Source organism: Gastrolobium bilobum, unplaced genomic scaffold (genome assembly GCF_033153095.1).
Source record: "Gastrolobium bilobum isolate Gb01-03AN ecotype WA unplaced genomic scaffold, APGP_CSIRO_Gbil_v1 utg810, whole genome shotgun sequence".
Classification (NCBI taxonomy): Eukaryota; Viridiplantae; Streptophyta; class Magnoliopsida; order Fabales; family Fabaceae; genus Gastrolobium; species Gastrolobium bilobum.
In genome coordinates this window covers 80,515-95,675 of record NW_026896204.1, presented here as the reverse complement: position 1 = coordinate 95,675, position 15,161 = coordinate 80,515, and the positions used below count along the sequence as shown (strand labels likewise).

Sequence of the window (15,161 nt, the reverse complement as noted above, 5' to 3'; positions counted from 1 at the left end):
TATAATTCTTACTTTTAACACATTTCTAACCAATATTAACTAGTGAATCGTGGTATCCACCAATCCTTCTTTAACTCTAATTAGCCAATTGCAGTGAAACTTCCTCAACCTCAACAACGCAACATTTTGTACCAAGGCAGGTCCTTTGTCATGAGAGAATCTTGCAAAATAATAGTGGATCGATCAGTTTAACTCGAAATCCAAGTTCGACGAATGTATATGATAAAATTCAAATTTAAAACGTTTCAACAACCGCAGAGAATAAAGTTGTAAGGACAAGGGAGCTTCCATTGGGTGGAGCATTTGAATTGGGAAAGGGAAGGCATTGGAGCATTGGTCAAAATGAAGCAAAGAATAATCCTTGGTGTTGGTGGTTCGGCCACGAGCACATACATAAAAAATACTAGAGAGAGAGATACTTTACGCGTCTTTTGGGTCCCAGTCCCCCAAAAATAGGAGGATTAGGAGATCGGGAATCATTCCGCGAAAAATTGCGCTGAGTCATGACTTATGTAACTTGTGTGAAGAAGAAACAGCTTGAGCTTGCAGCTACAGGGTTGTCTTGTCACGGACACCAGTACCATCCACCATCTTGTGTTCACACTTCAGAGCTCAGAATAATAATGTATCATTTCATCGTCCTCCATCTGAGTCTAAACTGTCACTCACCTTCACATCATTTGCACCTATCAAATACATATATTTCATCTTCCAATATATACAGAAATTCTTTAAATTAGTTAAGAAACATTTTGCACTATCATTAAAAACATAAAAAAAAGAGTAAATATTTTTTTTTAGAATGGATCCTCTTATTTGTAAAAAAAACATGATATGGTCATATGAAAAATCACAACCATACAAAAGTAAATTAACGAATTTTGTAATTATCTATTTTAACATTTTTTTTTCTCTTCCCTTATTACCATTGATTCACCAGTTATGATTCTCCACATGACGTGAATTTTCACATGAGAGTATCCAGATTCACCCTTTTTACTCCTCAACAAATTTCATGATGTCCGATTTAGTGTCTAGCAAATAAAAAAGCCCATCATAGTCCCTAAGAAATTCAAAATGGACTCATTTAGTTGAAATTGTGTTCCCTTACAAATTTAAAAAAACTCATATTAGTCCTTAAAGGGACTAAAATAGGTACATTTTGAATTTCTTAAGGATTACGATAGACCTTTTTTATTTGCTATGGACTAAAGGTGACAGTAAAATTTGATGAGAAACAAAAAAGGTGTATATACTCTAAAAATAATTCAGAACTTTTCATCACTTTATTAATTGAGGAATATTAGTCTCATGTTATATGAGAATACCTCTCTTATACTATAGAAAGAATCTACGTGGGGTCCACCATTAAAAAGCAAAAAAGAAAAAGAATAAAAAAGAGGTGCAATTTTTGAAGTGAGATAAAATAAGACAATGTAAATTGAGAATAGTATTTTCCTTATTAATTAAATAATCGATCTCTCAAAAACATAAAATATTTTTGCTGATTTTTCATGTCAAAGTTCCGATTTAAGAAAATACCATGACGTAAATTATATTATATAATATTACCATTCCACAACTGCGGCATCGAAACATTAAATTAAAACAGAGCTTGATAACTTAACGGAAAAAAACAAAGCGCTAAAAAATCTTCATACTAAAAAGGAAGCATCTTCGTCATCATCGATCTACCTCGCTCAGAAATCCTTGAACAACTTGCGAACCTGTTCCAGTGTCACGAACAGCACAACAGTGAAGGGTCCCTGCCTCGAAATCGTAGGTACAAACCCTTTGTAGAGTGCCATGGGACCCTCCGCGCGCACCGTCTTCAGAGCACAGTCCAACGCGCCGGCGTACGGTGGCTCCGCCCCGGGCTCCACCTTCATGTTCATCACTCTGGTCTTTATCACGTCCACCGGGTTCGACGCAACCGCCGCTACGAACCCCGCCGCGAAGCTCGCCGTGACGTGGGTCCCTAGTCCGTCGCGCATCACGCCCTTCTCGAGAATCATCTCCTTGAACTGGTCGTATGACGCAAGCTGCGACGCCGTCACAAGCATCGCGCGGTTCACCGTAAGCGATGAACCCCTCCACAGGCTAGTCACCCCTTCCTGCTTCGCCATCGTGACTATGGCGTCCACGACGGACTTGTAGTTGCGCCGCTGAGCCAGCGGGAGCCTCCCGTCGGCCTGCATTCGGACCATGGCCACGTCGGCAGGGTTTCCAACAGCGGCGCCAATGCCGCCGGCGATCAGTCCGGCCTCGATCTTGCGTAACAGCGGCATGTTGCCGCCGTTAGGATCGGACCACTTCGTCTTCAGTACGTCGTAAAGGCCCATGCGGGTGGTGGAGTAGAGCGTCTGGCGGAGGACGGTGGCGGAGACGCCGGAGAAAAGAGCAGCGATGCCTTCTTGTTGGACGAGACGAACGCCAACACCAATGGGGCCCACGCGAGTTTGCGGCATCGGAGGAGGCGCCACGTGGATGGAGGATCCGGTTTGGAAGACGAGTGCGGGTCGGAGGTTATGAACCGGGTTGGGTTCGCCCTGAAGCTGCATGCGAACCTTGATGAGATCTAAAGGGTGGGTTGAACATCCTGCGATGATGGAAGCGATGCCTCCTTCAACGAAACCTTTGACACCCATGATGTTGTGTTTTTTTTTTTTCTCGAGAATGGGAACGAAGCAAAAGAGTTTTAAGTTAGTAGATTTGAAAGAATCAAATGAATCGAAAATTTTGCAGGATTATAAGATTGTTGTTAGGAAAAGATGTGAAGGACTAATGGGAATTAAAGAGAAAAGGACCAATTGGAATTAGGGTTCATCTCACTTGAGACCATGAGATGGGAATGGAGGCCACAGGCTATGGAAGAAGAGTGAGGAACGGTAGGCCTTTGAGACATATGCAGAAAAATATCACTGTTGTTTAGGTTTGGGGAAAGGCAGGGACTGAAGATGCCAATTTATAGCAGTGCCTTTTTCACTTTTTGGAAGCAACTACAAGGACCCAGCGTCTACCAAATTGCGTAAACCACTAGGTCCACTACACTCAAGTCCATGAATTAATAAACGCGGTTTAGAAACGTGGTCCTTGGCTTTCGTAAGAGACCCAATCTAAGAGCATTTATTACAGGGTATTGCCATGGACAATTATTTTGGTAAAGTGTGAATTTAGGACGTGCATGTTAAAAAAATAATCATTTTAAAGAAAAATTAAATAGTTTCTTTAGTTTCTTAACTTGTGATATAAAAAGTAAAAACGCATATTAATGAAGTCCTTTAAAATAATAGCTATTAGGAATTTTCTATTTCTTAATCCATGTTTCTTAAAATATTTATTAACCAAATCTTATTTTAAAATTATTTAAAGAAAAAATTAAATATTCTTATATTTTTAAGATATTAAATATTTTTTGTTTAATTTCTTAACGTGATAAAGAAATTTATTTTTATATTAATTAATGGGTTCGCTTTTCTGCATTTATTTCAGATAAGTTATCTGCAGTAAGCCCAATGCGAAAATTATAGTATTTTTGTAATTTTAATTTATTTCAGGATTATTATAGTCTTTATGATTGTAATTTTCTAATCTTTCAAACCCAGAATGATGTCGTTTTGAAAGTAAATGCAAATAACTTATCTGCATTAACGGTAGAAATATTTTTCTGTTAATTAATTTACTATTCTTTAAAATTAAGTTTTGATAAAGAAACATATTTTTAAAATTAACTATCTGGAATTTACTATTTATTAATTAATCAATGTTACTTAATATATTTCTTAATTAAGACTTAATTTAAATTTATTTAAAGGAAAAATAAACATTTTTATATTTATATGATATTGAATTTTTTTAACTATATTTTGATTTTCTCAACGTGATAAAAAATATTGTAATAAAGTCATTAAAAATAAGATTGTTGAATCGCAATACGTATTATGTATCATGAATCATTAATCATTAAGACTAATATTATCACTATTATCACTATCAGTGAAATAACTAATCCATCATCCTTTTTATTAAGGTAATCATTTGACTCATCCTCTTACTGGTTTTTAAAAATAAAATCTTTCTTCCATAGATATTGAATAGATTTAAAATATTTATTTAATTATTTTCTTTATTAATACATATTTTGAAATTGATTTTTAAGTTTAAATCACAAATCAAATATTTGTTTTCTTTCATTATTAATAATAATTTTAAATCCCCAATCAAATATTTATTTTTATTAAAAAATAAATAATTTAATTTAATTTTCATATCATAATACATGTATCGTATCATATCGTAGGATACATATATCGTATTGTAAGATACAAAATTGTATCATTCGATACAATTCATTTTTGATATATCCTACGATATATATTGCTTACGATACTATCCTTAAAAATAATAACTATTAGGAGTTCGCTATTTCTTAATCAAATCTTATTTTAAAAATATTTTAATTATTTGAACAAATATATTTGCCGCACTGGTTATGAGTTTTCCCACGCTTGCATTAGTTCAAAAATCAAAATGTTCACATTATTAGCATACGTTGCATCAAAATTGCATGTGTTGTCCAAAAATCTAGGAATAAAAAACTGGGGTTAATTCATTTCTCTTCCTCAGTTACTCTTGAATCGATAAATGGACCTGTAATGCTGGAGTCCGACCATTAGTCAGCACAGGTGACTGAGCGTTAGGCGTGAGCTGTCCACGCGCTCTCATTTTAAATGCTTTGAGCAAGCAGCGCAATACAGCATATGGAGTCCATCATCAACCCAAAAATAAAAAATTAAAGTGCAGATCACGCATGTTTAAAAATTGTTGATCAAGTTTAAAATTATCATATTCTATTTTACTCATTTTATATCTAAACATATATCTTAGAAGCTTATTCACGTAAAGAATAATGAATTTTACAAACAATGCCAAAAATAAATAAATAATTTTTCTAAAATTAACAACTTGACCCTGAATTACGTATAACCCATTAACTTACGTATGAGGTGTGGTAACTCGTAACGAATTTACAAATGTGGCCCCTTTTTAAAAACAATTCACGTTCATGGATAAATTAAATAATTTGTTCGAGTCAGACAGATTATAAGGACTATAAAGACGGCAAGTTCTTATTACTAAGTTTTTGACACACATATCCACTGTTGTAAAATACGGTCTTACCTGTTATAAAAAAAAATAAAAAAATACGGTCTTACCCGGTTGGGTCCACTTGAAATTCTGTGAATCAGTTATTATATCGGTTCGTGTTAAGTATTGGATCAGTCATGTATCTATCTGGTTAAACTCGGATAAAATCGGTCAAACCCGATAACCCGGTTGGGTCATGCATTTTTTTAAAAAAAAAAAATTATTTCATCTTATCAAAAAAAATGTAAAACTCATTTTAAAAACTTTTTGTAATTTTATTTGCTAGTATACTTCTACAATAATCTCTTAGTTTCCAATACTGAAGCAATTTGTAGAATAATAAATTAGAGAATGTGACATATGTCATTTTAATGTAGTTGAATTTGACAAATATGAGTTCAGTGTCATTGAGAGGTATGTTTACGAGGATTCTGAGTTGCAATTTAAATTGACATAGTAATAACATGCATTTTTATTTAGTTATGCTTTATGTTTTTGAGCTTATTTAGTGAACATTGTTTAATTCATTTTAGATATAGAGAATATAATTGAATTTATATATTCATATTTATATACATTTTTATATATCTATATATCCGGGTCAACTGATCCGACCAGTAATCTATCAGTCCGTCTAGTAATCCAGCATTCTGACCGAATCAGGTTTAACAACAGTTGCACATATCTCAAAATTGTTGATTAAATTGGAACAATTCTATATCAATTGATTCATGTATTTAGTGGTCAAACTTTCAAAAATCACCTAAATTCAATTTGATCCGGAGAAAAAGGGGTATTTAGAAAAATAAAAAACCAATCACGGTCTAACATAAATGCCACCTACTAGAATGGGAACCACCTGCACAATGACTCAATGAGAATAGTAAGAATAAGAAGAATTGACAAAGGGAAGCACCCTGGCGAAGAGTCCAACCGTTCAAAACGTCCGTTGGAGGGAATCAAATGCTATTCTGGATTCTTGACTTTGCCAGTTTGCCCTTTTCAATTGTGAACCAAAAATTTCCTCTAGTTGTATTCAAAAATAATAATAATATTAAATTCCTCTAGAAGCATGCCATGTGCCCTCGGATGATGCTGGGAAGGACTGATTCTCACTCTTATTGTTTCAGACGAGACAACAAGAATTTTTTTTTTAAATATTTTGAATATAAACTTAGAAAAAAGTATTTGTCTTTTAAATGATCAATAACTTCTTACTATCTCCCGTCATAATTCTGATTATGTAACTTTTTCTATCATTGTAAGTTGTAACATACAATAATTTTTATTAAAATGACATAATTTTTATATCTGTATAAATATTTTTTCCATAAACTTATTAGTGGTTATAAGAATATTTTTAATAAAATTACTAAATTTAATATAAAAATGCATAAAATAATTATTGGAGGAAATTAAAGAAGTAATCATGCAACGAAAAAATTAGAGAGGGCTTTGGGTCAGAGGCGCTGTCTGGGGCAGGCAGAAGGCAACGACTGCAACTCAACCTCCCCCAGTTTCAATTCACCGGTGTGGGTCCTACTTTGGATTTAATGCAAGTTGCGAATCCAAAACGCAAAAAAAGTGTGTCTACACCGTCGCCTGAGAGATTCGAACTCTCGCGGGGAAACCCCATGTACTTAGCAGGCACACGCCTTAACCACTCGGCCAAAGCGACAGTACTGCAACACAACGTTCAAGACTATAAAGATTACTGTAAGTCTTAATTTTTAGTTTCTTTTTTTAGTAAATTGTTCACATTTGATATTTTTAGTAAAGTGATCTCCTACTATATTCATTTTGAAAAAAATGCAATTATTTTTATTTAAAAAAAATCTGCGGAGTTCACTTCATATGTATCTGTTGGAAATAAAGCTCCTCACCTACCTCATAAGAAAAATAACGCCTATAAACAAATAATAATATAATTTGTAACTTTATATATGCCCACAAAATATAGGCATTCATTTTGCTTCCATCCGTATCTAAATTTCAAACCCATAATCGATCCAATTTATCAGTGCAACATGGGAAACAAACAACTCCATCTTGGTCGAAGAAAAAGTGGCACCAGTGGCAGTGACAGTGACCACCTCGAGGCAATTATCTTTTTTTTTTTATATAATACCAAGGCAATTATCTTTTAATGATCAAAAGGGAGTTAACATTCATATTTATAAATTTAAGATGAACATTAGTGACATGACTAAAGAATAAAAAAAAAAATTATACTCTTATGTTGCATAAGACTCTTTTCTCATTTTACACTCACATAAAAAGACGTGTCTTACTTTTCTTAAAATTGGTGAGCTCCACTTAATTTATCTCACAACATGAGATAACTTCTCTCATACAACATGAGAGAAATAAAACCCGAATAAAAATGGCTCATAAAAGCATCATTGTAATTTGTACAGGTAAGAATTTAATCCAAATACATTATTCTTTACATTAAAATCCAAACACACTATTCTTTAAACTAAAATACTAATCTGAGCGCTTACAAGGAGATGAATAAGAGAGATACGTAGAGAAAAAGAACACTGAGAAGAAAACAGAAGAATGAACAAGAATATGAAAATCAAACAAACTTATTCATTCGATCAGTTTTCTTGTGAAAAAATAGATGAACATAAAAATCTTAATACTACTTATTGACAATAAGATAAAATAATAAAATCCTAGTAACTACTGAATGGTATATGAGATAATCCAAATAAATATTGAATAATAATAAGATAACGATAAACATAAACTTAATTCAAAGTAAATTAACTATGTAACTTAAATTATTTGAAATCCTTTAAATTGCCCTAACCCAATTGATTTGCTCTGTCATTGTTCATTGGGCTTTTAGTTCTTAGAAGATATTTGGGCCTCTTTCTCTCCCTATTAGGCCTATTAGTGAGTTGAACTGCTATATTTGCTGGCCCATGGGAAAGGACTTGGTCTTCAACATTCGAGATTGAATATGGGGAAAAATAAACAGTGAGTGTTGCATCAACCGAGTGGTGATTAGTGGTTGAGGAGGTTTATTTTGATTGACCGGGTACACATGGTCCCATTTCATAAATAGTAAAGAACAGGAAGTGGGAGGGAATTTTTTAAAAAGTGAGGGATTGGAAGGGAAACTAAATTTTCCAAAATTAGAAAAAAGACCACTTAAAAAACATGATCCTGGATCACTTTATAAAATTTCATGGTTGAAATGGGTTGGTTTGGATTGACATAAGTGGGTGAGAGAACCCACTAGGCACGCGTTAATTGGTGTGCAATCTATGAACAGAGTTCTTATTGGTCATGTCTAGGTGGAACTTATATGGAAACTTGTAGCTAGGCTGGACATTGTCGGAAAATGCATCCTTGGGCAGTGTTTATGACACGTTATTAATGCCATCGAAGCAGTTGCCACTTTCGCCTTGAGGTATCGCATGTGCGTAATTAATGTAGTATGGCTAAACGGCTGTGCCAACCTGGGATGCATTGTTGGGCACTACGTTGTCAGTATTAAGATGCTTTATTTGACTCTCTTCGCATAGGGACTACCAATTTTGAATGTCGGTCATATACATCTATTATGTCATTTCTTCTCAAATTCAGAGCACCTTTGCTTTCATGAATCTTCTATTTTATCTAGTTCCAGACATTTTCCTTTTGTGTCTCACTGCTCATATTTCCTTGTTGGTCAATGACAACTTATTATCCCATATCATCGAGGAGTACATTTTGTTCGTCACTTACCGGTGTGACCTGTTCTCCCTTTCCCTCGTCTATGTAGTCGGTTATCCATCCTTTACCGTGCTAACCAATGCCATGATGCCTTGTTGTCTTATTGTTTTATGTGACAACCTCTCCTTTTTGAACTCCATGGTGGTCTTGGTGTGAATTAAAAACCTTTTTTGGAATCCAAGTAGCTTGTTGGATCATTGATACCTGAAGACATGTATTCTTATGCATTCATATTATGGTGCGATGAAGTTTGTGTTTATTTGCTTGGTTAAGGCGAGATCCGAGTTAGTGGAAGACAGATTTGATTTGTTACTGTTGGGTGAAAAAACATTTCCATCTCTATCTCGACCTCCCTCAAAGCCACTTTTAGAGGAAGATTTGTCCATTGCACAAGGACCTGTCAGATCTGACATCTATGGTGCTATATATTTATTTTGGACATGATCGTTGATGGTTTGTGGTTTAGTTCGGTGGTGTTAGGGAACAATGGTAGCTTTGGAAGTGCTTTATCTTTTTTGGGAAAATAAGGTCGTAAAGGGGAAATGTGAAACACTGGGTGGAGTTTGGCTTTTAGTGGTAGGAGGAGGTGGTAAGCAAACGAGCCTATACGCTCTAACACCTTGAAGGGTCCAAAATCGTGATGTTAGTTTCTAGCAGAAGCGATGCTGAAGTGACAATTGTTTATATGATGGCAACCGAAGCAAGACCAGATCACTTTCTTTGATGGTGAAGTCTTTTATTTTTTATTTTTCCCTTTTCCATTGTTTGCTGTGTTTCCCTTAAATTTTCATGCAATGTTGGTATGATAGAGGTACAACTGGAGAAAGAGTAGAATCAACTACTTCCACTGAAGAAAGCCCTAGTGAATAATGGAGCATACACAATAGTGGTCTACTAAAAGTTGCGTCATATAGGGATGTGCTAATACTCATATTAAAGAAGGTGTTGCAGTGGTACTTCGCTAGAGGTAACACTTTGAACTAACTCTCTGATTTGTCAAACACAAAACCCCATAAATATTATTCTAATGTTATTATCCCACTTTGTCTATCAATCTATTTGAGCAAAATTGAAGCAGAGCTTGGTGCCCTAAATTTAAAAAAAATAATCCAAAATGCACTAAAAAAATTGGATCCCTGCCTAATAGTAAGCTCTTCGGAGGTCCATGAATCTTAACCACAAAGTCCTAAAAAGTTTGAGTAACCCTAATAGCAATGTAACAAGGCGGGAGTGCAATAAAGTGAGCGCCTTTAGTAAGCTTATTGACAACAACCATAATGATTGAGAAGCATTGGGCCAGAGGAAGATGTTTGATGAAATCGAAGGTGAACCCGAACTCGATTGCATCTTGCGTTTGGAGGGGTTGAAGTAACCTATAAGGTGAGTGATTATTGGATTTAATTATGCAACGTCATTAAATTTTTTATATTTGAAAGTTATATAATAGTGATAACCTGACAATTTAGCCAAGAATTATTGTTGTTTTGACGTTTATATGACTTATACATCAGGTTATGCATGCTCTTATGGTTTGTTTATTTTGACAAAATATATTGTTGCCACTTGGTCACTGCTGATGTAACAGCCCGTTACGTACCACTAATGTTATCATTGCGTATGGTATTTAGCGCAGTTACAATCACAGTAATTGAGTTAATTAAATTACGGGTAAACTGTTTCTTTTATTACATCCTTACCTTTAAACATTAACCATTTCAGTAATCAATTAAAAACAACACCGTAATTGTAAATGCAAAACTTGCGGAAGCATAAAACTTATTTATTACAACCCCTCCAAGCAATACCATTAACTTAGGTTGTAAAAACACTTATTTTCAAAAATTATACAGTGGTAATCGATTACCAAAAGTTTCAGAATGAGGCAGTAGCTCAATTTGGGCTCCCCTGTTTTGGGTAATCGATTACCTTGACATAGGTAATCGATTACTGAACTACGTAATCGATTACTTTGATCACAGTGGCTCAAATCTTGCATCCCCTGTTTTAGGTAATCGATTACAAATGAAAAGTAATCGATTACCATACTGTAAAAATCACAGTTGACAGCTTTTAAATCACTAAATGGACTATGCTTTCTACTCCTAACACTTTGATGCTCAACATACAACTTACACAAGTACTAATGTAGTCTCTAGGCCCTTCCATCATGCATACTCATTATGCAATACATCAATTACATTCTTGACCATATCCTTTGCCATTTACACATTATATGGCTCATTTTACATCACAAGTATCCAAATGCCTCTAAACACAAAATATGTGGCCATGGACAAATCTCATGCTCACCAAAATGTCAATATAAACAATAGGCATGAAATAAAAATCAATTACAAAAGACTTAGAATCTAATCATGAACACCACAAAAGCATGACAGTATCAACATGCAATATGTACATGATCTAAGTCCCAAAATGCTAAATACTATATTATGTGCATCAAATAAAATCCTCCAAAATGCCATGCTCTCCATATGCACATCATGATCCAACTCCTCCACTAAGCGGACCTCTTGCCCGATGGTCCTCCATGCTCACTATAACCTGCAATGATGTCCCCAAATGCGGGGTGAGATATACAAATATATCTCAGTAGACCAAGGGTACTAGAGGATCACTCCACCCCATGGTTCACTCAATGTGCATACAATGATCATCATATAAAATGCATAACATACAAAATCACAACACTGGGCTCATCCAAGAACATCCACACAAGGATTTCGTTGAAGGACCCCATCATATAACTCCCGGGAAGCTTCCTGGTGCCTCTCCCATGGATGAGACGACCCCATGACAAAACCCAACTGGAACTCCTCATGAGCCCTATCCAGCGGAAGTCCCACGTTTGGATCATCTTGGTGCCGCTCCTAGAGTCGGCCCCACGGCAAAACCCGACCGGAATCCTCCAAAGGGATATCTCCAGCGGAAGTCCAAACCACACACATCTACTGGCCAGAGATCACAGATATGTTACACAATATGCTCCAAGCATGTCACACAATCAAGCAATAATGCATGAACATACAAGTCATATAACGCCAAAGAGCACAAAATCCAAACCACGACCTTCTACTAGGTGTGGCGGAAAACACAAGGGATAAAATCCAAGTACCAAGAGTTTACCTTAACTCCGTAAGCAATGCTCCACAACATAAGCTCCAAGTTTAGTCCACCTCTATCGAGTCCGTGAGAGGGAACCTCTAACGATCAAACAACAATGATCATCAATACAATTTCAAGGCAATCAATTCACTTTCAAAATACTAATACCCAAACCTATTCACTTAGGCCTAAGGGCTATTTTACATTTATTTCAACTACCTCGACCCTTTAATTATCAAACTAACTCACTATTCTATCATCTTAATGATCAAAGCATCAACCATTGATCATACCATATTTTTCACATCATTTTCCTCCAAACACCCTATAGGTCAAATTCCTCAAGGAAGTATCCTCCAAGGTTTTCAATTCAATTCCATCCAATCACTCATCATTTAATCTTATAATTAATTCATACCAATGCTCCACAACTCAAATATTCAATCCTACCATCACACCGATTCACAAAGTATTGAAATTCCATCACAAAATTTCCTAAGTTACATATTTACAAATCACCATAATTTTTATTGCATCAATCATCATCATTTATCATTCTAAGCATTTAATTCCAAAGGAGACATCCCATTTAATGCTCCTAACTACCATAACTCAACACACGCAATCAAAAACCTCACCATTTTATGATCTCATGAAAAACACAATGAGAATGTGAAAACTTACCACCAATAGCTTCCTAGGATCCAAGGGGATAGTCTCCAACCAATGAATCAACACAAAAGTCTCAAAATTTACCAAAAATCCCTCAAAATCCGTTGCTGACTTTGGGGTATATCTCCCTCCACAATGCTCTCCACAAGATGCACTCTACATGAAAGTCATTCACAAGAGGGTGAGGAACAACTTTGTAGTTGATAGTTTCTCTCAAAAGTGTCTAGAAAAAAAGTTAAAAATTCAAAGCTTCAAACCCTCACAAATGGTGAAGTTGCACGACGAGAGAATAAGGAAGAGGAGAGAGAAATGGGCTGATTTCATGACTTTGGTGTCTTTAATTCACTTAAGCCACTTAAAGTGGGTCCCACACGTCACTTATCTTTCTTAAATCATCCAATCAAATCCATAAATTCATAACCTACGTATTTTTCTCTCGTTCACGTCATATTTTTACTTCATAAAAATACTTATCATATTTTTACGCTTATCGGTATAATTATACCGCAGTATTTTACACTGGTAAATCACTATTCATCAAAATTTTCGAGACTTGCCTATCCACTCGATTTTTCGTTCTGAATCCATTTCCGGTATTATTTTTACCATTTGAGGCCTTCTACTCAATTTTTCATGCCTAGGTGTTACGTGTTTGGTAATTTACCATTTTGCCCTTTCTACGTATTTTGGCCTTAATTTCAAAATTTTCACTAATCCTACCCTTTAAACCAAATTTTCATATATGATAATATATTTTAGAAATACGAGGCATTATAGCTGAGATAATTCCGAACATCTCACAAATATAGGTAGATTGTTGTTGCATGCACGAAGATAATTTCTTACTATGATATGCAATGATGCATCCCCCTTAAAGTAACACTGCCCTAATACCTGTACCAGAAGCACTTGTTTCAATTTCAAATGGTTGAGTGAAAATAGGGAGAACCAGTATAGGAGCCTCTGTCTGATTTTGCTTAAGGCAGTCAAATTCTTGAGCGGCTTCGGGAGTCCATGTGAGCTTGCTTTTTGTGAGCATATCCATAGGTGGAAAGGCTATTTTAACATAATGGTGGATAAACCAGAAATAGTACCCTAATAATTCAAGGAAAGCTTGACCTTGAGTGGTTGAAGTATAGATAGGCCACTCTCTAACAGCCTTAGCTTTTTTTAGATCAGGGGCTATATCGTTAGTTGAAACAATATAGCCCAAGAAGTGGACAAAATCTATAGCAAATAAACACTTAGACAATTTAGTGAACAAACAATGAGTATGTAATGTAGCTAGAACCTGTTCAAGATGATTAATATGTTCGGCCATTGTAGGGATAAAATCAGGATGTTGTCAAAAAATGTAACCACAAAATGTTGTAGGAAGGCTGCAAAAATATCGTTAGTTGTTGCTTAAATATAAGAAGGTGCATTAAATAACCCAAATGGCAACACCAAAATTCAAAGTGATTATGATGTGTACGAAATGCAATTTTGTATATATCATTTGGGTGCATTCTGATTTGATGGTAGGCGAAACATAGATCCAACTTGAAGAAAAACCTCTCTCTGTGGAGTTCGTCTAATAACTTATCGACTATTGATATAGGAAATTGATCTTAAAAGGTAATTAAATTCAAATCGAGATAATCCACACAAAAACGTTAAGTACCATCATTCTTCTTAACCAATGGAACCAATAAATTGAAGGGTGAAAGGCTCAGGTGGATTATACCTAGTGTCAACATCTCTTGATATAACTTTTCATTTTTATTTTTAAGTTGGGGTAATGATAGGGTCACATTTGAACTAGTTTGAAGTCGGGCAATAGGTTAATATAATGGTTATGATTACGGTATAGAGGTAAGGTAGAGGATATGGCAAAAACATCTTGGTATTGGTGTAGGAGGGCTTTAATGTTGGTTGTAGCGTATGTTTATGAGGAAACATATTTTGTAGGGGGGAAGAATGGGCAGAAGTGGGTTGGATGCTAGCAAAACACATAGGACATAATGCTATATAGTCTAAGGACATGAGCTTGTGTAATTTCGAGGGAGAGATTGGTTGTAATAAGGTTGCAGGATCACCTTGTAAGTTGATGGAAACACCATAGTGGAAAAAAGACATCACCAGTTGCACATAGTTTGTCAAAATATGTCGTCCAAGGGTTGCCCACCCCAAAATCACTTTTGCCCCTTTAGGTCTAACAAAAATAAATCTAAGGTTAAAGTGTGCGATTGTAGCACTAAGGGAACGTCATAGCTAACTGCATGACATGATAAGTCATCATCGTTACCCACCTGCACATTAAATGAAGTAATGGACTGCAAAATAAGACCTACATTATAAGCCATTTTTTTAGTTATAAAATTACGGGTGCTGCCCCATCAATCAAAATTTGAATCGGTTTGCCTAAGATGGTGCCTATTATCAGAAGGAGTTTATGAAGAAATTACCGAATAATGCATTGAGATTAGTCTTCAAAAAGGGCTCTG

General features: G+C 35.3%; 1 protein-coding gene and 1 non-coding gene across 2 annotated transcripts; both read right to left on the bottom strand.

The window, feature by feature from the left end:
* Nucleotides 1-1,544: 1,544 nt before the first annotated feature.
* On the bottom strand, nucleotides 1,545-2,951 carry LOC133298238 (mitochondrial uncoupling protein 5-like). The gene has a single exon (XM_061497494.1). The coding sequence runs from the start codon at nucleotides 2,646-2,648 to the stop codon at nucleotides 1,701-1,703; it is 948 nt and encodes a 315-aa protein (XP_061353478.1). The 5' UTR covers nucleotides 2,649-2,951; the 3' UTR covers nucleotides 1,545-1,700.
* A 3,793-nt stretch (nucleotides 2,952-6,744) lies between these two features.
* On the bottom strand, nucleotides 6,745-6,826 carry TRNAS-GCU (transfer RNA serine (anticodon GCU)). The gene has a single exon. It is a non-coding gene; the product is annotated as a tRNA-Ser (tRNA).
* Nucleotides 6,827-15,161: the final 8,335 nt, after the last annotated feature.